This window comes from Natator depressus, chromosome 14 (genome assembly GCF_965152275.1).
Source record: "Natator depressus isolate rNatDep1 chromosome 14, rNatDep2.hap1, whole genome shotgun sequence".
Lineage (NCBI taxonomy): Eukaryota > Metazoa > Chordata > Testudines > Cheloniidae > Natator > Natator depressus.
Window position 1 is genome coordinate 13188908 of NC_134247.1, and position 26203 is coordinate 13215110.

At 43.7% G+C, this 26203-nt stretch overlaps 1 protein-coding gene across 1 annotated transcript in view; it reads right to left on the bottom strand.

The window, feature by feature from the left end:
- Nucleotides 1-26203, bottom strand: part of CACNA1G (calcium voltage-gated channel subunit alpha1 G) — a 274461-nt gene that overhangs the window by 33879 nt on the left and 214379 nt on the right. Inside the window, exons 20-26 of the mRNA XM_074971576.1 lie at nucleotides 22457-22525; nucleotides 21159-21343; nucleotides 11834-11960; nucleotides 8041-8166; nucleotides 7281-7370; nucleotides 6158-6350; nucleotides 3202-3252 (exon numbers count right to left, since the gene is read on the bottom strand). Coding sequence (XP_074827677.1) covers nucleotides 3202-3252; nucleotides 6158-6350; nucleotides 7281-7370; nucleotides 8041-8166; nucleotides 11834-11960; nucleotides 21159-21343; nucleotides 22457-22525 — 841 coding nt within the window. The remainder of the gene's footprint in view (nucleotides 1-3201; nucleotides 3253-6157; nucleotides 6351-7280; nucleotides 7371-8040; nucleotides 8167-11833; nucleotides 11961-21158; nucleotides 21344-22456; nucleotides 22526-26203) is intronic.

The window sequence follows — 26203 nt, forward strand, 5'->3', positions numbered from 1 at the left end:
TCTAATGGGGGTCGGTTCCCTCTTAATCTTGGATATTAGTTAAACCGTGCTTGTAACAAGTAACTATTAAAGCATGGCTTCCCTCTGGAAAGTGATTCCATAATTCACTGATTCTTACTATCAGTGACTCACTTGCTCCGTGTATGAATAAAAGTGATTTTTCTAACTGCCAGTATCGTAACTGAAAGTCAAGCTCCATTCTTTCTGGCTTGCATAGCACCAACAATTAAGGCTGTGTGCTTGGAATTCAGCAAACGATACTGTTGAGGATGCTGGAGCCAGAAGAGAATCCAGCTCCCTTTCTAATAGCTGTGTTCACTCAGTTCACACAGCAAGAGACCAGGTTGGACTCTGAATTCATCCCTGAAGAGTAGGAAGTTGCCATTTTTCCATAGTCGCTTTTCAGAGTAGAACAGTGCTGAACTGCACCACCAGTGGAAACTGGAATGCACAAGAATGGTATAGTTCCATGAAGGAATGCATTTCTTTGTAAAGGTCTACATTTATTCTAGGGATATAAGCAGGAAAACAGTGAACTTTGAACACATTAAGCAGCTGGATTTACAAACTGTACTGAGAGAATTAGGTTTAAAATGTTTTGCACTGAAGGAACGTCTACATTTAAACACATTGTTTTATTCAGCTTTTATCACATTGAGTGGCATTTTTAAAGCAAAATGGAAATGATAAATTATTCCCACTGAGAAGTTTCCAGCTGTGATAGATCCAAAATAATAACAGTAATCTCCACTACACACCAGTAAACAGCACAGACACACAGTACCCCATCTCATCTTCACATAAAGATAAAGGAAGCCTTTTGTAAAATACAAAGACATATGGAAGTTCTGGGTCCTCAGCTTAGGATTTCTCATCATGCTACAGAAGGTTTGACTGGTACAACATCAATATTGATTCCCTAGCATCACACAACGATTCTGAAAGAGAACTTTCTATTCTTTCACTTTGATGACTGAAGACCAGCACAAGCACATTCAATAATACTGGTTCCAATAAAAGACAACAAAGGAAATACAAAAGCACAGATCTGACAATCACACAGTTTTAAAGGTATAAACTATACGTTTCTTTCTGAGTCTGCATTGGATAATGGCCAGTTTTGGAATGAGATCAAAGCATTAAACAAAACAAAATAAAACAAAAACAAAACAAACAAAATGCTAGATGAAGCTCTTGTCGATCGGAAGAGGTCTTATGTGGTGAAGATGCTCACAACCAAATTAAAAAACAAACAAAAACAAAAATAAAAAACCTAGGGCCTGCTTCTTCAATCCTTCCCCAGGCACTGATGTCTGATTAAGGGGTGGAGGATTGGACTCCTAGCAATAACAGAGAGGATGAAGGCAAGGAAATTAAAACACAAGGAGTGGCAATGGTGAGGAGATTCAGGTTCATTAAAGCAAGTTGGGTCATTTTCAGCCAGGACTTTATAAGAAGATCAGGATGCTCCTTTTGCCTGAGTTATTTCTCACCAATGAACGAGCAACATTGATTTTCCATCGGAGTTTTGCCTGACTGAGAACAGCAGGATCAGGGCTCATTGTCTTAAACGGGGTGTCCTTTCACTGGAACGGTTTTATGGGCACGTAATTTTCCTTGAATGCACTTACGCATTTATTTCAATATTAACAAACCTTTAATTATTCAGACTAAAATTCTTAACAATTCATGATTTAAAAAAAGAACTACTGCTCAGATCAAAGCTGCTGCTTCTTAAAAAAAACTAAAAACAAAAATAAAACCAGAGAAAAGATCTGAAGCCTGAAGCACCTTCTGGTGAGTAATGAATGAAAGGAGGAGAAGTGAGTTAAGTAGATAGGAGAGGGTGAGATTAGATTCTTAGCAAGTCTAATCGAAGTTCGCCCGTCTTCTTCAGGACTCTGAAGTTTGTTTCACCTGACTTACAAGATCTGATGTACTACGGCTTGTAGCTACTAATGAAACAAACATTCTTTCTGCAGACAGGGCTGTGGTGTGAATCGAACTGGTTAGAAATCAAGAAAATGTTTTTTCCCAATTGAAATCTGAAAATTTGGTTAAAAATCATTACAATTTGAAAAGTTTCCACTAGCTCTAGTAGGGAAATAACAGTGAGAATAAAAGGTTTCAGAGTAGCAGCCGTGTTAGTCTGTATTCGCAAAAAGAAAAGGAGGACTTGTGGCACCTTAGAGACTAATCAATTTATTTGAGCATAAGCTTTCGTGAGCTACAGCTCACTTCTGCTAACCTCACATTTCCTTCCCCAGCTCATCAGGGGTTAATGGCTAACCTTCCATTGACTCAGGATCCCATTAGCATAGAAATAAGGCCATTCAGTGGGGCCCGTAGCCAAAACCCAGAATTCAGTGAGTGACCTCCCTACAACTTACTTCATACAGCTGTGCTCTGCCAGATGGGGGAAGGTCCTTGAGATCCACAACAGAGGATTTGTCCACATATGGCACATGTACACCTCCCCAAGGTGCTCAAGGTATCTGCACAGAGCTCTCAGCTGGTGTGAAGAACCTTGTGCCCTACCCAAGGCTGTTATCTTCTCTACTGGTCCCTCATTGAGCTGGACCCAATAAACTGGGGACTTCCTGTGGCTGCAAGTTTGACAGCATGGAGAATGAAATCTACCCCGATTTAGATTTCCCACTTCCAGATTTAGGTCTATGCACTAGCTTTATGCACAGGGGCTGGGTTTCGCTCAGGTTAGCCGGTTTTCTCTTACTGGAATACGAGCAATGCAACAAGGTAGTCCTGGAAAAATACCCTACTCTAGCGAGGTCATTTGGCTTCCAGAGATACCGCTGCGGAATGTTCAGCACCTCCTAATGGTTTATGGTTAGCAAATGAGTGTGGACAACACAGGACCCATTTCAAAATCCAGTCACTATTCTCAAAAACAAAAACAAAAAGTCCGACAATGTTTGGACGAGGACCGGAAAAACGACTTTAAAAAACAAACAGAAAAAAAAAAACCCTGATAAAAGGTGTAAATTAAGATTTGCAAGTGCCTGGCCTGAGCCAGGTCTGCAGACCTGCCACTTAAAAATGATATGCCTGCGCCATGAAGTAAGCAAACAAGACTTCCACCACACGCACAGTTTAGTGGGATGCCTCACAGCAGCATTGGCCAGCCGTTAGTTACACAGCACTGCCATTCACGTGAGACGAGACGTTAAGATTTCCCAGTACCTTGCACTGCACTGGCTGAGCTCTCCATTATTACATCATCCAGCATTAGATCTAAAAGAATGAAACGACATTAATCATCTGGCAGGACGCGTGGCAAGAGTTTCATTCCCCTTCAACTGTTTCTACAGTTCTCCCGTCAACTAGACAGGTCTGTAATGGCTGTAGCCCGAAAAGTTCTAATAATGTTCTCTCCTAGATATCTTTTATGGTGAGTGGAATCTGCTATCCCTGCCCCTTCTGATACAGTGGGGTAAAACTAAGGGCCAGATGCTCCTCCCACTTACGCCAGTGCTACCGCAATGGACTCCATGAGGTTGCAGCGTTTAACTGACAGAACTTTGCCCCCTTAAAAATTTAAGGCCAATTCACCCCCGCATAAGACCTATATACCAGTTAGTTAGTCCTCAAGACGGGGTTTGAGTAGGATTTAAGCAAAAGCCTTGGCAGAGGATGAATTTCACCCTAGCAGAGGAATAGCACAATATGCTGCTTGCAATCCTGCATACTACACAACTAGGTTCTGCATCTGTCATGTAAGCACTGTATTGGTATGCCCACATGTTTCTCTTTTTCAGATGCAGCAGGTTGTCCTAATATAGGAATAGACTAGCATTTAAAAAAACCGACCATGCAGTCAGTTAAACTAATTCCGACTATTAGCTACAACAAAAAATCAGTGACAAGGCCAGCTTCGGCATAAAGGAAACCCCAATGACTGCAATGGAATTGCTATCATGGATCTGAGGGTAGAAGTGAGCCCCTTATCCCAAAATGGCATACCAGTTACAACTACAGATGGAAAAGCAAAGCAATGACACTTACTTGTCATTGAGAGCAAAATTGGACATATCCAGTCAAAACCAACATTTTCATTGAATGTGAACTGAGAAAAGCTTTGTTCTAAAGCTCTTTGGAAGGCTTCATGTCTTTCTTTTTTAAGGAAGTTTAGCACTCAGCAGTATTCTGTTCCTCGATAGACGATCTGGCGATTGCCTCTTTAATTAGGCATTTTACAGAACTGAATGCAAATATCCACATCTCCAAGGATGCTTTGTGATTCCTTCACGGACCAGCCTTATGTCTGATTCATCTTTTTTCTCCTAGCATTATAAATAAGGTCATTCATAATATCTATATATATTTATTCTAATGACATTTAGAATGTTTTCTTTCCAAAACCAAACTATACAAACGGGACATTGGCATCCAGCGTGTAGCTGTATGTTCTAAAGAAGCAGCTGTCACTCAGCAATTGTGTCTGGGAATTCAGACTACCCTAAAGCGCTTTCTATACATATTAATTGTTTGGAGGGAAAAAATCCTTTGATATATCAGCTGTATCCCATTTAACTGAGACTGACTGATAAGATCCATAGCTATGAGCTTTATTTATTGCGTCCACACTGTGTGGCTCTTCACCCAGTACTGGTTACATCTCCCAAAGTTCACTGGGCTCATTGTAACACCCAGAAAGGAACTGGTCACAGTCTCTTCTTTGCTTGATCCACAGTTCTGAGCAGGAATCTGGAGATGCTATAATGTACCCAGGATATTAGAATATTCCTTCTTTAGGGCCAGATCCTGCAGTGCAAGCAGTAGGGTGCTGTGCAGTTGCAGAGCTCTGGCCATGCCATTCTCACTGCAGGATCAGGGCGTTAAGCCCTGATTCGGAAAAGCACCATATTTGGGACAACACATATGCATTGTGCTTAGCTACCATAGAAATCAATGGGACTTAAGCACATGCTTAAGAGCCATGCTGCAAAGGGATGGACTTAAGCATGTGCTTAAGTGCTTTCTGAATGGGAGCCTTAGTTAGTGATATTTGTGCTGCAGTAGTATAACTAAGCTCATCGCAACTTTATTAACCTTTCAGAGTTAACATGACCAGCTTTCAGATTGCTAGCACAAGCTCCTGATCAGAGACAGACTCTTAAACATCACTGACGTGCGTCGAAGATAAAAAATGAAATGTGAAAGAAGTGGAGACAAGTAGTAAGGAGTCAGAACGGGAGAGGGTAACAAGAGAGAGATACCATGAAGAGATGGGCACTTGAAAAAAATGCAACCAGAACAGAAAGCATGCAAGATGGAGAAGAGTACCTCTGGCCTTTGACCTCTGACCTGAATGTGATTTCCTGCTTTTTCAACCAAACCAAAACTGAAGTAAAAAGAAAAAGGTCAGGTTTTTAGATTTTTGACAGAGTGTGTAGGTCTAGCATCCTTCTATCACGCTAACAGAATTTTTAAAGCTACATTATCCTAAGAGGGCCACAAGTTTGTGTCAAGCTTTATCGTTCAATTTATCTCACATCAATGACAGTTCATCTGGTTAATTTGTCTTATTGAATTCTTTTTCAATCTGTATTTCTCAAGCAAACTCATTGATATGTATCTATAGGGTGTTTTTTAAAAGCATTTAAATGAATTTAAAGCATTTTAGAATAAGATGCCTTCATTATTTTATTACATCCTTGAATAGCCCTAGAGCTACTTTGCCAACAAATAAACCTGCCTGATAAATGAGACAGGTAATGTTGCTGTGGCATTACAAGGCTGTAATAAACCAAATAGTGAATCCAGTTATCAGCAACAGTGCTCAAGACTTGGAGGATTTATGGCCTAGTCTGACACTGTTGATCTTTACATTTGTCACTATTTGTGTAACGCTGAGTTGTGCTATCCACGAAGCTCCAGGTTTGGGTTTTTGGGTTTTAAATAACCTTGTATGAAAAGGTCATTGCAAATCATGCAGGCATCGAAAGGTTTCCATGGCTTCCTGCTCAGCCTAACATGGCGCTGTTTCCTTCATGCAAATTTCATAGCTTGGACATGCTTTTTTTTGGAGGAGAATGATCATCAGATGCTAGGCAGGGGTTAGGGGATTGTGTCAAAGGTCAAGCAGGACTCAGAAAGATGTGGAAAGACTACCGACCAGCCATCTGTTTCTCCTTACTCCTTCTCTTTTTCTCCAGCCGGCGAAGTCTCTTCTCCTCCCGTCTCTTGGCTTCTTCCTCCTCCTGGTGCTGCCGACACTTGTGGAAATTCTCCACCACGACCCCCACGAACATGTTGAGGACGAAGAAGGCCACAATCAGCAGGAAGGAGATGAAGTAGAGGAGCATCCAAGGATTATAGTTCATAACTGGCTACAGGATGGAGGGAGATAGATGCCAGTTGAATTACAACAGGCAGAGTATGGAGCAAACTGAGGGTAGACAGATTCTTGCTAGTCAGGGTTGAGCTGGGATGTTAACAAAAGCAATGTGGAAGTTGCATGTCCGGCTGCAGTTTGGGGGTTGGATGGGCCTGAGCTGCAGCCTGAGCCGCAACATCCACATGGCTATTTTTAGCACACTAGCTTGAGCCCCACTAGTGCAAGTCTGTCTATGGAGGCTGGGAGGCTTGCTTCCAGCTGCAGTGCAGTGTAGACATACCCTGAGGAGGTAGATGGAGCAGAACAGCAAGGCCCGCTTTCTGAAAAGCAGCTAGAGATGTTGAGTGCTCAACTTAAGACACCTTAAAGGTGACTTTCAGACGGCAGGTGCTCAGCACAATCAGGCTCCTTTGAGGTGTCACGAGTTGGGCACCCAAAGTCACTTGAACACTGAAGAGTCATGAATGGTCTGTTGTGCCAAAGAGTGAGGCAACAGAATCCTTTGCAACTATCCAAGGCCAGCAATAATAGTAATCTGTACATATACAAAGTAGCAGCTTTCTCCGGAGGTGCTCAAAGACTCTTCAGGCTCACAAAACCCCTCTCAGATAGGTAGTGTTCCCCATTTTACAGCTACGCAGGACGTTTCTTCAAGCACCGTAAGTGGGTACAATGAACTATTGACACTTACGTCACAGCATGGTTTTGTTGCAGCATATAACTAGTAGACATGGGTCCCAATTGGAACCTTTCATCTGATCTCTGTCATGCTCCCGCCCTGGTTTGGATAAAATGGAACCCAGATCCAAACCACCCCCCAAAGTTTCACTTTTGCAAGACGAACAACGTTTTGCAAAATGAAAACCAAACCATAGCCTCTTTGGCGGCTTCTCTCTACTATGCGTTCATCTAGAAAACATACCTGCTGGTCAACTCCTACAGCATCGAGGCCATCATACATGATGTCCACCCACCCATCTTTGGAGGCCAGAACAAACAGAGACATCAGGGCCTAGAAATGTAAGGGAAAAAGTTACGTTTAGTTGGAACCCAGCTAATTAGATGCTCTCTTTTACCTGTCACATTCAACTCTCCTTTGCCCTTCTCCATTTTGGGATTTGCATTTGTGCTACTATTTTACCTTGCCAATAACAGGAAACTTTTGATGTCCAAGGTTTCCTGGCAGCAAAAACCTGTCAATGTCAGACACCGGTCCAGCAAAGAGGGCTAATTCGAAAACCACAAAGTCAAACACAAAGGCAGCTTCATTTTCACCCTCCAGGTCTCCACTGCTCACTACTAATTAGGTCCTACCATGCTGCTAAAATAAGGATGTGCTCCATCGGCAGTTGTAAATGAATGGGATGTTGAGATGCACTGGGTACAGGATGTCCAGCCACATTAGTCAAGCCCTGCTGCTAGATGTATTTAGTTTATTATGCAGCAGTGAAGCAATTAAATACACCGTGAAGCTACTTGTGCTTGTCTTATTCCAAAAGGAAGTGTGCGAGTGCTTGGAAGCATTGCATTTGGGATTTACAAATGCAGGGTGGGTGTATATGAAGTGAATAGTGACTGTGGCTGCTTAGACCCCTGTAAGAAAATCCTATAAGTAATTATTCATAGATTTTTAAATCAAGGAGGTAAAGGAGCAAAGAAGCAGATTACCATTCCAGTAATACCTGGCCGAGATTATCAAAATTATACTTGTGCCGGACCCATTTGTAGCTGGCTTCTGCACAGTCTGATTTGTTTGTGATGTTCCTGGTATCCTCCCCTTGGCAGACAAAAAACTTCCCTTTGAAAAGCTGTAAAACAGAAGAATAAGAGGAGGGGTAAATCCACTTCATCTACCTGCACAGAATGGACAGCTCACTCAGGACCTGCTGTGCAGCCCACACAATCAAATCAAGTTAAAGATAAAAGCTTCGTTAGTGCATGGCACTCAAAGAGTGAAGCCTGGCATAACAACAGTGACAGTTTAGTTCAAAGGTACCTACTGAGAGAAAGCTTGAACGCCTCCTCTAACATAATTTAGGATACTGATCTTGAAGGTCTCCTTGCAGGGGGCTGGATAGCTCTTAGGACTAGGACTATCCTCTACAGCCTTTTGCTTCTAGGGCACTGGGTTCAAATCCAGCCCAGGCTTGTAGGTGTTACCATCTGATGGCTGGTTAGTGATATATAAGAAATGGTGGTCTCAATCCAGTTGCCAGCAAAACGTCTTACAAGAGTGGCTAACAAAATTAGCCCTAATTCGGCCCTTTTGACCGTCTTTGTTGGCAGAGAAAAAGGAATGAATGTGCCAGAGAAATGGAAAACGCTCTTATTCACAAAGATCAAAGTGAGGAGTGGTGTGGGTGGAGCCTTGTTCTCCTGCTGGACCTGTGGGGTGGATCAATGAGACTTCTATTTCTAGGGCTGTTAACCCAGCAACTTTCAATGGCACTAAATCCCCTTGCATGAGAGCTGTTCTCCATCAATCATTAGACTGCACTTCAGGAAAGTCTCTGCAAATATTTTTATAACCAGAATTTAAGAATGAACTCATATTGCTCCCTGAAGCCAGATCCTGATCTCCCTTACACTGGCATAAAACCATGGACTCCAGTGCGGTTACTCCTGATTTACACCTATGAGAGAAGCATCAGGTGCTTAATTCTAGACTTGTTGCATTCTGCAAAGCGGCACAGAAAATGGCAGTGCATGATTACTCTTTGGGACTTGGCAATTGATGGTGAAATCTGAGTGAGCGAGACATATCGGAAATCCTGTTCTACTGAGTGACAGTATCTTGTCTTGCGTCCCTGGGACAGAGCATCCTTCTATTCAACATCTACTTTAGCCATAAAACTTTTAGATCTAGGACGGCTATAGCTCCCTTAAGGATCCCCATGTTCTGCCTACAATGGAGATAGCTTCTTCCAAATTAAACAGGAAGGTGAACATGGATTTTATTACATTGCCTATGAGTGTAATAGGTTCATGACTAGGGGTGTAATACTATTCAGATGGGCCCCATTACACAACCATAAACTGGAGAGGAACATACAAGGGTCTGATTTGCAAACACACTGAGCACTGGCAGCTCACGCTTACTGGCAGCTCATGCTGAAGGTGCAGATTCTCAGCACTTCTGAAACTCGAATGCCCAAAGTTTCAGAGTGACTCTGTCTTTTCTACTTCCTACTCCTGGCAGTTAGATTAATGACTATCCACATGCCACCTTGGTGCATGCTTCAGAAATCTATGTAATACAATCAATAAATAGCAGGCATGCCAATACAATCCAGCGGGCAGGAGACTAGACTGGGGCTTAGGAGACCTGCGTTCTATTCTAGGTTCTTTCACTTACCTCCTGTGTGACACTAGGCAAATCACAAACTCCCTGTGCTTGTGTTTCCTATTCTGTCTGGTCTATTCAGACTGTAATCTCTCTGGGGCAGGGACTGCCTTCCTGTTAACTCTAGAAGATTGAGTCTTACTATCTATCTCCATTTTATACTTACATTGGGAAAAAAACAGGCTAATACTGAGCAATCTAAGATTTGGTTTCTTTTATATAAATGATGGCCTTGCTTTTACAGTTATTCAGCATGCAGAACTCCCACTGACATCACTGGGAATTTTGCATGCTGAATGCAGGATCAGTTCTAATGTTTGTATGTAGTGCTGTAAATGTGTCAATGTGTAATTGTGACAACTGAATAGAAGACTGGGAGAGGCACTGGGGAAAGCGATCACAATTAGCAGAAAGGAAATTCAAACAGCTCAGTGTGACAGATTTTTTTCCCCGTTATAAACTCTTTTGGTTCTGATTATTTTGTTTCATGGGATGTGCTTAGTTTTATGGTCCTGTTTAGGGCAATGGATGTGAAGTGTAATGGATGGATATTGTGCTGTACCTATACATCAATCTAGATGCAAAAACTGTCATGAATGGGATGATTCTTCCCTTTTGTTCTGTCGGGTTTGAATGTTATATTTATTAGTTATTTAAAGTACATTCATTAATGCAAAATGTTACGGAAGCCCTCCTGTCAACACTGGAGCCAGTTTCCAAGCCAGCTTTGACAGATCAAATAAACTTCACCTGGAAAAGGGGAAACTGTGCTGAAATATCCATCAAATAGAATCTCTTTCTTTTTCAGATGATTAGAAATTATTACAAGGAGATGGAAACTTTTCTCCAGTCTCTTCCCTTGGGCCCCTGCACTCCAAGGACTGGCGATGACGACAGCAGATTGTATCCAGATTGCCTGACACCGCAGAAGGCTCAGAAATCAATATTTTCACCAACTTCTAACTATGTGAACCTTTCAGAACCCTGTACTGAGTCTACTGGGACAAGTTTTCCTTTCAGCTTAGAAGCCAGCGGATTCCCAGCTATGAAAGTTAGTTTCTATTTTCCGTGAGTTTAAAGCTGGGGAAAAAAGGGGACATTGTCTCTCCAACTTTAACACCACAGACAGGAGACAGAATTGAATTGAATAGTTTCCTTGGACTGGGATTTCCTAGTGGGACATGTTAGGGATCTGATTATATTAACTATAGACCCAAATTCTGCTCTGGTTGGTCCTGGGGGACGGACAACTGAGGTGTAGCTCAGTTCATGTTCTGCTACAGGAATTCTGCCAGCCAGAGCATAAGTCCTCATGGTGGGGATGGAGGGGGCATGGTGAGGAGGACTCTTGGCTGACACTCTGAGCGGGAGCAGCTTGCCCCCTCGGTCAGTGCTTGTTTTCAAGTATGTTTACATCGCAAATTAAATTGTACTCATAGTGGCAGTAAACCTGCACTAGCTTTAATCAAGTTAACACAGGTAACAAGAGCAATGAAGACGTGGCAGTCCAGACATCAGTAGAAGCCCACTAGGAACTCTGGCTACATACTCAGGGTGCTAGGCCACATCAGGGTCCATGCAGCCACATCTTCACTGCTAGAGTTATCTGCTCTAGCTAAAGTTAGCGCAGGCATGGTCTACCCATGCTACAATTAATCTGTGGTGTAGATGTGTCCTTAGAGAGCAGTATTACTGTATTACTGGTCAGCTTGAAGGGGGTTAGACCCACCCACTAACCCACAGATCTCATCACCCCGACAGAACCAGGAAAGAGGTTGAAGTCATACCGCCATAATTTTTCATACTCATTGCTGCGCCCACTGGTACTAAGGTGCACGTGTGTGGAGTCTAGCCTATGATTCATTTGAAAAGCCAGGGAAAAGTGAAAAAGACTCAGTGATCCATGGCTAGGGCTGGAATAATGTGGCTCTTGCTCTTGTCATGCTATTTCAGTTCCTGCATAGGGAGTTACTCCAGAAAGAAACTCACCTTAATCTGGGCCCCTCAAAGACCTGTAGCCCGCACACAGTGGCAAAGATACCAAGATATTCCTCTCTATTTGGGCTTGCCTTTATTTCCAGCTTTGCCTGGATTCCAGTGGAACCAGGCAAAGAGCCCTGCAGGGAACCCACCTGGACGCCCAAGATTCCAAAGATGATGAAGAAAGCGCAACAGATGACCACAATGTTCCCAATGGGCTTCAGGGATGACATCAGGGTTTCCACCACCAGCTTCAGTCCTTGTGCTCGACTAATGACCCTGAGGGGAAAAAGCAGGCACAAGAAGCAGGTTAGACACTGTCCTTGCAACGTTTCTCTGAATCCTTCCATGCTCTGAGGCACAGGCATAAGTGTGGACTAGGGAAGCAGCTGTTTGAAATGGGGAGTGGCTGAAAAACAAGAGTACACAAGATGCTATGAAGGGACTGAGATGTAAGGGAGGTTGGGGAAACTTCATATGTACTCAGGGATCCTTGTGTGTGGAATGGAGAAGACGAGAAGGTGCAGGTGGGAATGCATACGTATTAAGAGTTAGGTACCCAGATCTTGATCTAAAGCCCATTGAAGTTAGTGGAAAGGCTTCTGTTAACTGCACTGGGCTTTCGACCAGGCTCACAGAAAGGGAAAATTACAGAGTACCCCCATGTCTTCTTCTCCCACTCCATTACCTACACTTCCCTAGTCATGTCCTTTTTAACGACCTTATTACAAAATGAATACAGATCTAATTTTAGTGACCTCTCCATGTAAAGCACATCTCCTGCCTCCAGGCCTGAGAAATTCTACTGTCTTCTGTTTGACCCCTTATACAGCGCTCTCAGTTCTTGTATCTTTCTTGTAAAGAGCTTTGGCACCATATTCCAATCTAATACAAAGTAGAACTTCAGAGTTACGGACACCTTGGGAAGGGAGGTTGTGTCTGTAACGCCGAAATGTTCGTAACTCTGAACAAAGCGCAGTTCGGGCAGCTCCAGCAGCTGACACTCCAGGCCAGGCTCCAGCGGCAGCTGAGCTCCCTCCTCAGCACCTGCAGCTTTCTTGCCGGCAGCTTCTTTCCCTGGGTCCGACTGAGTTTGCAAGCTTGTCCCTCTCCCAGCCGGGGGAGGGGGGTGCGCGAAAACAGCGCGTTCCCCCCCTGGCTGGCGGAGGGAGGGTGAGACCAGTGTGTCCGCCTCCCAGCCGAGGGAGGGGCGAAAGCGGCGCAGACCCCAGCACTGGTCCTGCTCCGCTGGCTCCGGCTGCCTTGGACTGGCAGCCCCAGCATCTTCACTTCCTAGCTGTAAGTGGCTGCCCCCACGTGGGGGTGAGGACAGGCAGCCCAGATGTGCCGACCTGTAAGCTACAATACAGGCACAGTACAGTACTTTCTTTTTTGGTCTCTGCTGCTGCCTGATTGGTTGCTTACGGTTTCACCTGGTGTCCCATTGACTGGTCAGTCGTAACTCTGGTGTTTGCATCTTTGAGGTTCTACTGTATGTCAGATGTGGTCCCTCTGGCCTCTTGTACTGCCAGAGATGGAGCTGATGGTTTTAATCTAACCCACTGTCACTCCCAGATCTATTTCCGGATTAGCACCTTCTAGAGCACATAGCCAGTTAGGATGTCCTCTCTCCCCCGACCCGTTGTTCATCAAAGCCCCATCACTTTGTATTTTTCTATAATGCAGTTTGACAAGAACCTCTCGGTTCTGGTCTGGATCCCATCTCCCTTTGGATCCAGCCTCTAGTTTTGTGTCATTCACAAACTCATGCACTTGGTTCCACTTTCTCTCTTCCTGGTCACTAATACACCATTTGAACAGGACTGGGTCCAACACAGATTCCTGAGCCACTCAATTTCCTACCTTCATCCTATCTTACGTCTACCATTCACTGCTGTGACATCAGATATTCAACCACTTTTCTTACCCAGTTGAGAACTTCCCCACAGGAGCATAAGCAGTAACCTTCAATGCTACAGGATCTCTCCCTATCTCTCTGGCATTACCTCGAATTTCATAACTGTAGATTAGATTTTACTGTAGGGCTGAGGGAGAAGGCACAAGCAATCAATGGCAAAATAGAAACAAGCAGGAAAACAAAGGAGTTGAAGATGAACTACACCATTATATCAAGGGCAATATTTTAATAAGAGGACTAAGTTTGTGTATATTAAAAAAGCCATCAAGTCATTTACGGACAGATTCACAAAGGTATTTAGGGGCAAATAGGTTTCTGGTGAGGTTTACAAAAGTACCATTGACATCAATGGGAGTTAGAAGCCTCACTCACTTTGTAAATCTAGTCTTTATGGCCAAGCTGCTTTCAAATGTAGGCATGGAAAGTCAGGCATTTATGCACAAAAAATGTTGCACCCATAGAGTGGTGTATGTGTGTGTGTGTGTGTTTGTGTTTTTTGGACATCGGTTTGAAGGCTCCTTTGAAAACTTGGCACTCAAAATGTAAAGCACCTGTTCACTTATGGGACAAGGATGTCTTACACTGATCCTATCACAGGCTCCCCAATGTCTCTCCCTGCTCAGCTCAGTGTCCCTCTGCATTTTCACACCTCCCTCTTGTATCTTTGCTTTCCTATCTCAATAACCTGCCTCTTGCCATCTTAAAACTACCTCCCAGTCTGAGTGCTAGTCTAATCTCCATCTGCCCCAGACTGTGTCATTCTCCCAGCAGGGGTCACTGTGGACTCGGCCATGTGACAGTGATGTTTGGCTTTAATAAGGTGCATGACGGATAAGCCTCATGCTCTCTGAAAGTTTGCATTATTCCTTGTGTGTCTCGGTGCCTATGGAGTTAAACTGCAGAGCTACATGCACAGCCATAAAATAATGGTGGTTTTTTGTTTTCCTTTTTTTTTTCCCTAGGAATTGTTGGCTTTAAACAATAGCCTGAAAAACTAAAAAAAAAAATAAAAAAAAATTCCTTCTTTCTGGTAAAATATTTACTCTAAATGTCAAGGGTAGCTTGTCAATTCCCCTTGTTAAAAAGAAACAGATGGTGATATTTTTATCCACTCCCTACCAACACAACACAAAAGGCAGATGCTTCTGTTTTGCTGGCTGTTGTGCTCAGGTAACGGTTGTTGTTACTTATTACACTCCCTGGCTCTCTGTCTGCTCTGCGCTGTTTTCCTGAGTTTGGAGAGGACTGGATGGCTCAGGGAATGTAAGGAGTTATGAAGTCTTTAACCTTTAAGGCTGTGAATCAAATCTAAGCCAGGCTGGCAGCGACCAAAACAAATCATTACCCTCAAATGGCAGCTTAGCACGCTATGTTAAATATGTTTGTTGATCTCAGATCACTTCTGGGCAGGCAGGGTTCCACATCACAAACAACGAACACTGTCCTCATTAGCACCCTTTTTGAGCGTCTCAGCCGACAGACTAAAGCACATGAAGACTGAAATACACCCAGATCAGGGCTTAAGCATGTTAGGGGAAAGTTTGCACGGTCTCAATCAGTTTGATGCCTATTCTGTATATGAATCCGAGGTACTTTTATGCCTCTCCATAACTGTAGTATCTGAGCACTTCACAATCATACACATTACTCACAACGGCCCCACAAAAAGTGCAATTATCCCCATTTTATAGATGGGAAAACAGGGGCACAAAGATTAAGTGGTGCGCCCAAGATCACTCAGGAAGTCTGTGGTACAGTAGGAAATTGAACCCAGGTCTCTTGAATCCTGGGCAAGCAGCTCTCCAATGGACCATCCTTCCTCTCGTGAGGAAACTCTATTCTGTGGATACAATGAAGAAATTCAGTCTCCAGGGCCTGGCAACTTTCACCAGCACCAACACCAAATTAAAGATGGAACAAAGTGATTTTCCTGATACGACATCATCTGCAATCCAACACAGGGTAAAGGAATAGGAGGTCACTCTTCTGTCTTGGCCAACAGTCATTGTTGCTGTGTTTTCCCAAAGTAATGCTGCGTCCCCTCAATAAAAGTTTGCTTTTCGTTATACACAGACTCGGTGCTTGCAAGGCGGGACGTACTGACTATTAAAGATGCCCAGGAGAGGTATTTAGTTTTCCCAAATTTCTGGGTGAGGGCTCAAGATGGTTTTATTCTGTAATTTTAAGAGGAACCTCTGGATATTGAGCTGGCACTTGCTGCTGCTGCCAGCACCGGTCAGAAGGTTAAACACTAATTAATGAAAAACATCACAGTTCTCATGCTTATAGGCACTGAAGCTAAGATCCACCAGGTCAATGGAAAGACTCCCGTGAGAGCCGGATAAGGCCCTAGACAGAACCGCAAAGTAACGCAACCTCAGCATTTCCGAGATATTAGTGTCAGCTCCATTATGATGGCTTTAACCATCCCAGTGCCTCGTCAATATTGCCCAAGATCCTGCTGATATTATTGCCTGCAAACCCATGCTATCCAATCCACTGCTCCTGCAATTTAGTGCTGAATGATCCAGCTGATTCGAGCCCTCTGGACATTGTGACATGGTAGCCAGCCAAGATTGCATTAAGGACAATTTCAGCCTGCGTCAGGCATCTGACAAATGAGGAAATTAGAGTCATAGAAGTTCTTCAGCATGAAAAAAATGCTAATCCCTTGAGTTCCTCTTGGTTCTGCTGGCCTCAGCAGTCACAATGCTGCTAAACTCCAAGCATGCAGATGCTCCAAGACTGCTGTCAATCTCATCCCAGCTGGAACATATTTACTAACTTTAAGCCTGCTAGTCTGCTCAGCCCATTTGTATAAAGAAGTGGCAGCTCAGTGTTAATGCAGACTTTCCTCCACAGGGAAAAAAACCCAGCAAAGGTGATAATATGATAAAGAGGAGCGAACCTATGAAATGACTATTTCATACTGCGATGGGAGGAAGAGTGAATAATTTACCCATCTGCTTTGGAAGCTGAAGCCAAAGCGCTAAAGAGAGTAAAATAGCATTGAAACCTTTCCAAATTAATTCTGAATCCATTTTTAATTTGGATTTCTCTTGTATCTTGAGCTGTAGCACTTGATCCTGACAACAGCAGGTTGAACGCATTAGGAAGGAACTTTATTGGATCAGCAATTCTTCTACAGGCTGGTACATCAGAGACAGCAGTGGAAATGCCTTGGAATGCCCCTTCTTTGTGAATGCATTTTCAAACTTCTGTGCCTAGAGTGGGGCTTGAATACCCCTTTGTATAGTTTTAGGCCTGATAGTCAATGACTGGCATGTGTAATTACGTCCACACAATTGCATGTACATGATTTGCACATATGCAGATTGGATATTTGTTCATGCTTACGGCCAGCTGTACACTTTGCTGGTCAGGTGTACAAGCAAATACTTGATTTTCATATGCATATGTGATTTTGCATACACAACTGTATGTACTGTATAAGGCAGTGGGGTATTTCTACAGCAAAATAAGACAAAGTAGTAATCGGCAAGGTCTTTTATAAGTAGCAAACCTCTAGGGCCATAAATCAAGGCAAGCTGCCATAAGCCAAAGGAAACTTAACAAACCCCTTCACTTTCCTCAAGTTCAATGCTGTGAGGTGTAGAGCGGTGGCTTCTCACAGGGATTTTTCTCCTGATGTCTCCCTGTCCCGGGACGCTACACTCACCACTGGAGCGCCTCCTTCTGGTCGCATCTGGGGATTAGCTCTACCATGTTGACGTCCCTTCCTGACATTGCTCACTCCATCTCTCTCCCTGTCTCGCTCGCTTGAGACTCAACTGCTCCCGCTTTGTGGCTTGGCCCTCTGGCCAGGTCACTGTAGCCCTCCCATTCTGGGGGGCATATATCAAAGTCTCTCGGAACGCCCTGTCCCAGGCAGTCTTCCCATTTGTTGCCCCATAACAGTGCCACTTCCCCAGCAGCTGGTAGGGGAACCCAGGCCCACCCTCTACACTGGTTTCCAGTTCAGGGAGCCTACAACAAGCACTCAAGATCTGTACAAGGTCTATCCCTTTTTGCTGTATCCCTGGGTTGCTTCCTACCCTACCTTCCCCCACCTTGACAATGACAGCAGTTTCCGTCTCTGCCGCCCCCTTCTACTTTCAACTACGGGGCATTATACAGGCCCCTCCTGTTCCTGTCCTGATGAGCTTCATCTCTAATTAGCCCTGGCTCCTCCTCTAGGTGCAGCCCAGGTGGTTAACTGGCCCACCTAGCCACGTTCCCCCCTTCAGGCCTTGTGTGGGGTGGACACCCCATCACACTCCCCAGTAGCCATTCTTGCAATTCCACCCCTTGTGCCTATACGGGGAGTTGGCAAATGGCAGCCAGATGTGACACCTGCTGACCTTGAGCTGAGTGACTGACTAATTTTTTTCAGTTCGGTGGCTGATAATTTTGGGTTGACCTGAAATGGAAATATTTTGGTTTTCTTGTCAAAATGAACCCCCCCCCCCAATTTGTTTCAAGACAAATGAAACGTTTCATTTGACCGGAAATGAATATGTGTGAGTGTGTATTTGTTTCATTTTGGGGAGTTTAACTTTTTAAAAAAATACATTTAGTTAAATTTGGAAACAAAACACCAATTCTGAAATGAAAAGCGGAAATGTTTCATCTTGAAAATGTTGTAGCGAAAAGCTGCGGCTTAAAAAATTTGGTCCCCCCCAATTATTGCGTCAGACTATTTGCTAAATTCAGCCCCAACTCATGAAAAGTTTGGGCTGGCTCAAGCATCATAAAGGGCCTTGTGCAGGGTCCAGGCTCCGAAGTGAACTTCATACAATGAATTGCCATTCCCACATTAATGGCAGCTAATTTCCCAGACAATATGGGCGTCATTTTGATTAAAACAAGAGGAGGTGGAGTTGTGCACCCAATTACACTTGCACATACACAGCCGTCCCAACAGGTGGAGCTAAAGAATGCAACATTTATTGTTCTTAAATGAGACAGCAAAGTAAGTTGCCTGGCCTTGGGCAGGGAGATCATGGTCAGCTGAGTCCATACGTACATGTGCACAACAGCAGATGGATTTCCACATGTGAAGATTTATGAATGACTGAAAAGCCCCTACTTTAACGGTTGGCTTTTCATTTCCTACAAATCTAATGACAGAGGAACAGAATCGACTGTGAACATATTTAGGAAACAAATGGTTCATGGTTATCGTTTAAAAACTTCCTTTGCATTATGAAGTGTTTGAGCCGTTTAGTCAGTCACAAACATTCATGTATCCTCTTGAGAAAATACATCCTACGCCAACGGAACAAAATAATGTAAGGGCCTGATCCTGCAAATACCCTTTCAGACTGGAAGTTTATACTCATACAAATAATCCCATTGAGGTGAATGGGATAATTCACATGAACAAGGACAGTTCATGTGAATTAAGGCCCCAATCCTGAGCAGGCTGACCCATACACAGATATGGAGTCTCACTGACAACAGGATCAAAGCCTTAAATTGAAGAAAAAAAAAACCCCAGGAAACACGATAGATCAATGTAAAGCTCACTCAAAACATCTTATCTAGATGTGATCTAACAACACGGGCTCATTGAGAAAACCAATAACCTTCACGGGAGGAGATTCTCCAAATGTGATGTGCATCTCTCAGTTGAAGCTGCTGTGAAATAGATACTAATTTTACCTGTAGAAATTCCAATTATCTTGTACTTTTTCTGTGAATGTATTAGAAAGGGGAGAGAAGAGCTTGGTAGATACTGTAAACAATTTTCTGTGAATGTGCATTCGAACCTTTAACCTGGTGGTTCTCAATCTTTTTAATCCCAACATGCCCTTTTCCATACTGGGACTTCTCGGGGCCACCTCTTTCAATCTAGCCAGGATCCCCGTTCCATATAGCAGTATGGGAAAGGCAGGGTGGCCATGAGCCCCTGTGACCTTTCTGGGTCCAAGCCCCAGTTTGAGAATCTTTGCTTTAAATGGATCTGTTTTAATGATGCTTGTGCCCTTTTTGCCCTGTGGCTTTCTGTGGAAAAGTCTAACAAACACACATGCTGTCAGGAATGTTCACAGAATCCGCCAACGATAAGGGAACACCAGGAAACACCTGAAGAAAGCCAAACCTCAACCCGCAATCACAAGTATTCATCTTGGAAACTTGATTGTCAGGGTTGCGATCACCCAATCAGGGAACAGACATATATCATGCAACATATCTGTTCAATCAAAACTCACCAGTAGAGTTCAAAATCTGAATATTTAATGCTTGCCATGAACTGTGTGTGCACCATCTGGGGACTTCTGAGCACATAAATGGCAAAAGGTGTAAAAGCCATGCAATTTGGGACAGATATGGCAAAAATATTAGCAGTTGCTAATTTGCTCATCTCTTGTTTTTTACCCACCAAAGGGCTGATCCAAAGCTTACTGAAGGCAATGGAAAAGCTTTAAAGGATTTTTGATCCAGCTCTAACAGGGCATGTTGACTAAGCCTATGTTTTGATTCTTTCAGAGGAGAGTATGTCAGAAATATACAGATGGTGTGACCTTTATTATTATTATTATTAATTATTATTATTATTATACATATTGCAGTAGCAAACAGATGGCCCAGTCAGAATGAGGCCCTGTTTTGCCACACCCTGCATAAACACACAGAAAGAAAGAGATACACCCCTACCCCAAGAGAAAAAACACCAGATGAAGGGAGGGGGAGTGCGATACTACGTATGTGTAGAGAGACTGTGGGGATGATACGCTTGTTAGTTCCAGCATAACAAGAAGATCCCCAATTATATTAGATAAGTTATCATATTTATTAAGGATATAAACCTTCATATGCCAAGCACTGTCTGCTTGGAGTCAGGAAGAAACTTCCTCCATGGGCAGGTTATTGCTCAATTGTCCATTAAAAGATATCTTGTTCCTGTCCGTGAAGCATCCAATACTGGCCACTGTCCGAAAGGAAACCCGATTAGAGGGACCAGTGGTCTCATCTCATCTGGCCATTCTTACAAATAGTATCAGAGTGAAATTAATGGAGATTTTGGAGGAAAAAAAATCTTCACATTTTAGGTTAAGCAACAGTTTGGTCTCTGAATCTTCAAAAATTCGCTGCCACCTGCTACTAATTTTATTCTTGGTTGCAAAAACCATTGATTGCCTGAAGGGAGAGGGGAAAGGAGCTGTTAAGGAACACTTCACGCAGAGTGAATGAGAGCACAAATAGCAGGGGATGTGTGTCTTAATGAGCAAAGGGGGCACTGATCAGTTTGCTACACAGTGAAGCCTGACCCTGAGATGTGTTGAGTGCCTGGAGCTCCCCTTGACTCCAACAGGACCCGAGGATGTCATGTCTCGGAATCAGGCTGGGAGTTTGTTGTAAAGGCAACGACAGGTTGTGCACAGAACTGAGCAGCAAATCCCTCATTTTCGGTCTCACTGGGCCCTTCCATCGCACTCCAGAAAACAGTTCCGTTTCTTTGCATGGAGAGATTCAGGGAACCATCCCCAACCAGAAGCTTGCACAGCCAACCTGCTCCCCTTTTCTATCTTATCTAGCCCCAAATCGCTGCTTACCTTAATGGCCGGAGTGTTCGCAGCAGCCTCAAGACCCTCAGCATTCCAAGAATTTTAGTGCTGCTGTCCGATACCATTGAAACCAGGATGTCAATGACCGAGATGAGAACCAGCACCCCATCGAGCACATTCCAACTGCTCTTCAGGTAGGCCTTCTCCCCAAAGCACAAGCCGAGCGCCACCACCTGCCCAAATGGCAACAAGTTATGACTAATTCAGCCAGTATGTTTCTTCCAGTTAGCGACTTGCAGCTAATACATTATTCACAGATAAGTGATTGCGAGTCCATTTGCTTCCCAGTATAGAAACCTAATTAGACAATTTTGTAAAGTGTTATACCGTAAGGACTATAAAAATAACTGCAAAAAACACCGCAGATTGTCCCTTAACAGCTGATGTATTTTTAATGCAACTAAACCTAGTTGTGCAAAAGTGATTCTATTAACGTATAGCTGTTGCACAGAAGATTTGATCACATGATTATTTGGGCTACTGGGGGAGAGAAGTGGTTTCGAGGTCCTGACTATAGGCTATTGCTTTCCACCAGATTTGCAAATACAGAAGACAGGGGAAGTTTCCAGATGAGAAGAGAATAGTTCTGAGATGCTATGAATTATATGAGAGTGACATACAGGAAAAAGTCTTGCCAATCTTTGGGCCTGATTTTGGCTCTAATTCAGCAAAGCATTTACGTATACATTTAATAAAACAACAACAAACCACCACCACCACGTCGCTCTAACACAGCACTTGTCATTAGTGGATCTCAATGCACTTCACCAAGGGGTCAGTATTATTATCCACATTTTACAGATGGGAAAATTGAGGCACAGGGAGGTGAAATGACATGCCCAAGGTCACCCAACAGCCAGAGGCAGGCAGAGATAGGAATAGAGTCTCAGTCCAGTACATTAGCCACTATGTCACACTGCCTCTTCAGCAAAGCACTTAAGCGTAAACTTATCTTTAGGTCATGGAAGTCAATGGGACTTACCCACATGGCTGAAGTAAAGCATGCGCTTAAGTGCTCTATTGAAAAGGGATGGACTGCTGATTTGAGGCCTCTCATCTAATCTATACTGCTATAAATCAGGAATAACTTCAGTGGAACGATGGTGGTGCAAAATGCATGGAGAATAAAGTGCCTGGTATTTATTGGGTTACTTCTCCTTCCCAAGTAGCAGAGCAGATTAAGACATGATGATCTCTGGAAAAATGGGCACAGGGGCTTTAGAAATCCAAAGTAATAAAATGGTGCTAATGCAGCACAGCCAGGCTTATGCTTTGGCTTCATTTACCTTAACTGTCATCTCAGCCAGGAAGATTACTGTGAAGATGTAGTTGGACAGCGTTAGGAAAATTCGTTCCTATAAAAAATAAAAAAAGAAAACGAGAGACAAGGTTTTATAGTCTGCTCTCCAAATCTCTCTCTTGAGATATATATTTGGGTGGTTGCTTAATGTTCTCCTGATTTTATGCTGAAATAAGTCTTGGAATGTTTGCTCCTGAAGATGATGTCCAAACATTTACATGATAACATTTCACTTGTTTATAGAGCTCTTTTCCTATGTTACTTTGTGTATGTCAGTACCATGGACAGCTGCCAGCTTTCTCTATAGGATTCTGCTTGCTTCACCACAGGTGATGGGTGAAATAAGCGAAGGGTGCAATTGAAATTCACATGCCTTCTCTCTCAAATCTAAGCCATTCTTTCTATGTATCCTTTGGCCATTCCACACTTTCCCAGGTTCTATACCATTCCTTCACCCACCCCAAGTACTCTGGGATGCATGGGGCTGCTTGACAGATGTAAGGAGAGTTTCCTTTTGAATGATACATAGCGGGTGTCTCACAACCCTTCACCTGTGGATCTCAGAGTAATTCACATGGTTGTTGTGGGGCTTAATGATTCTTGTAAAGTAAGCTGAATACCCACTCTACAGAAAGGCAATCTGAGGCACAGAGAAACCATGCCTCAGCTGGTATAAACTGCCACAGAATCATAGAACTGGAAGGAACCTCGAGAGGTCATCTAGTCTAGTCCCTTGCACTCAAGGCAGGACTAAGTATTATCTAGACCATCTCTGACAGATCTTTGTCTAACCGGCTCCGCAATGATGGAGATTCCACAACCTCCCTAGGCAATTTATTCCAGTGCTTAACCACTCTGACAGGAAGTTTTTCCTAACTTCCAACTTAAACCGCCCTTACTGCAATTTAAGCCCATTGCTTCTTGTCCTATCCTCAGAGGTTAAGAAGAACAATTTTTCTCCCTCCTCCTTGTAACAACCTTTTATGTACTTGAAAACTGTTATCATGTCCCCTCTCAGCCTTCTCTTCTCCAGACTAAACAAACCCAGTTTTTTCAATCTTCCCTCATAGGTCATGTTTTCTAGACCTTTAATCATTTTTGTTGCTCTTCTCTGGACTTTCTCCAATTTGTCCACATATTTCCTGAAATGTTGCACCCAGAACTGGACACAATACTTCAGTTGAGGCCCAATCAGCATGGAGTAGAGTGGAAGAATTACTTCCCGTGTCTTGCTTATAATACTCCTGCTAATACATGCCAAAATGATGTTTGCTTTTTTTGCAACAGTGTTACACTGTTGACTCATATTTAGTTTGTGATCCACTATGACCCCCAGATCCCTTTCCGCAGAACTCCTTCCAAGGCAGTCATTTCCCATTTTGTATGTGTGCATCTGATTGTTCCTTCCTAAGTGGAATACTTTGTACTTGTCCTTATTGAATTTCATCCTATTTACTTCAGACCATTTCTCCAGTTTGTCCAGATCATTTTGAATTTTAATCCTATCCTACAAGGCACATGTGGCCCCTCCCAGCTTGGTATCATCCGCAAACTTTATAAGTGTACTCTCTATGCCATTATCTAAATCATTGATGAAGATATTGAACAGAACCAGACCAAGAACCAGTCCCTGAGGGACCCCACTCGTTATGCCCTTCCAGCATGACTACTCTCTGGGAATGATTTTCCAACCAGTTATGCACCCACCTTATAGTAGCTCCATCTAGGTTGCATTTCCCTAGTTTGTTTATGAGAAGGTCATGCGAGACAGTATCAAAAGCCTTACTAAAGTCAAGATATACCACATCTACCGCTTCTCCCCTATCCACAGGGCTTGTTACCCTGTCAAAGAAAGCTATCAGATTGGTTTGACACAATTTGTTCTTGACAAATCCATGCTGACTGTTACTTATCATCTCATTATCTTCTAGGTGTTTGCAAATTGATTTCTTATTTGCTACATTATCTTTCCAGGTACAGAAGTTAAGCTGACTGGTCTGTAATTCCCCGGGTTTTCCTTATTTCCCTTTTTATAGATGGGCACTATATTTGCCCTTTTCCAGTCTTCTGGAATGTCTCCATGTTTTCATTGAAGTCAATGAAACTATGGCAATTTATACCAGCTGAGGATCTGCCTCCAAGAAGTTTAAATCACTTGCCCAAGACCACGAGAGAACTGGGAACAGAACCCAGCAGTGTTCCCATGCTCTAACCCAGTCCTATCGTCTAACCACTAAACCATGCTTTCCTTCTGTGTAAGTAACTAGTGATTACAGATGAGAGCCATGGCCTAATTCCCTATCTATAACCAGCAGAAACCTTTCTTTTTAATGATGATCATTAAATAAATTACATTTTCCCCTAATCCCTATACAATCTCTGATTGCTTGCACTGTGAGATGGAGAGTTGGAAGGGGGCAGTAAGACAGAAACACAGGGTGTGTGTGTGTGTGTGTGTGTGTTTGTGTGCATGTGCGCACTCTCACGCAGGGACTAAAACATCTCACTGTAACATTATGGTAACGTTACTAGGGATGCTGGATTTATTTCCACTGCTCCCTAAAGAGCAGTTCTCTAAGAAATGCAGCTCTCTAAAAACCAGCTGCAATTTAACTACGAGAAAACACCATGGAAACTCTCACTTGCCAGGCCATGATTTACTGAGAGTGACACAGGAATCACTAAGTAGCTTGTTTCCATCCTGGTGTCCATAATTAATCGCGTCGTAAAGACCCCTGCTGTGACTGCACGAGCCATGATAGAAAACATCCCTGGTCTTCAAGAGAGTGCGGCACAAAAGGTCGGCAAGTGTGCGGTGGGGCTGAGCATCTGCAGGAGCGGATAAGCACCTGCTTTAGGCAGTGCAGATAAAATGGTAATAGCAGGTATAAAAGAGTCAGAATATTACACTTCTCTTTGGCAAATGTGCAGCGATTTGGAAGTGCAGTCTCCACGCACTGCATCCCCTACTCTCCGGAACAGGAAGGCCTGCCTCCCCTGCTCTGACTGGCCAGCTCTAACTGGGAGAGGTAGAGAACTGGCTCTAGGCAGTTAGAAAATCCATGGCTCTGGAAGGCAAAGTACAATTATTTGAAACAAGTGAAGCTAAAATAACTATTTGTGTTTCCAGGCAAGAGCTCTGTCAGCTGGAACGGGGCTGTGTGCCCATGCCTGCCCTGCCTCGCTCTCGCCATTCCTTCAGCATCTCCTGTGGTGCCTCCTTTGGGTGTTCCCTGCTTCTGCTTTCCATCTTCTGTCCAGCTCATCTTGATCCCTGGGTGACCTCACTGGCTCCCATGGTTACCATACCCAGGCTGATGGTTCTCACACCTACCTCCTGCCCCTGGGCTCTCTCTCTTCTGTCCACTTCTGCATCTCAGAAATCTCCTCCGAGTCCTGGCAAGACCAGAGTGCCTCATTCTCCCCTCACCACTGGCAGTACCACTGTCCTCCTCATCTCCCACGCGCCACACCGTTGGCTCCTCCACATCCAGACTCCCAACCAATCCTCTCACTTCTCCCATTTCAAACAGCACGAGAGACCCCACCTTTCCTCCCCATCTTTGCTGCTCCCACTCTTGTCCTCAGCCAGGGCCATCCAGCACCTTGACTGGTGCAATGTCCCAGAGGCCCAGGTCAGACGGCTTTTAAACTGGAGAACAACAAATAGCACGGAGTGGAAAACGAATACCCGTATTTGCGTGTGAATCCAGGTCACCATAAAAACAAACAA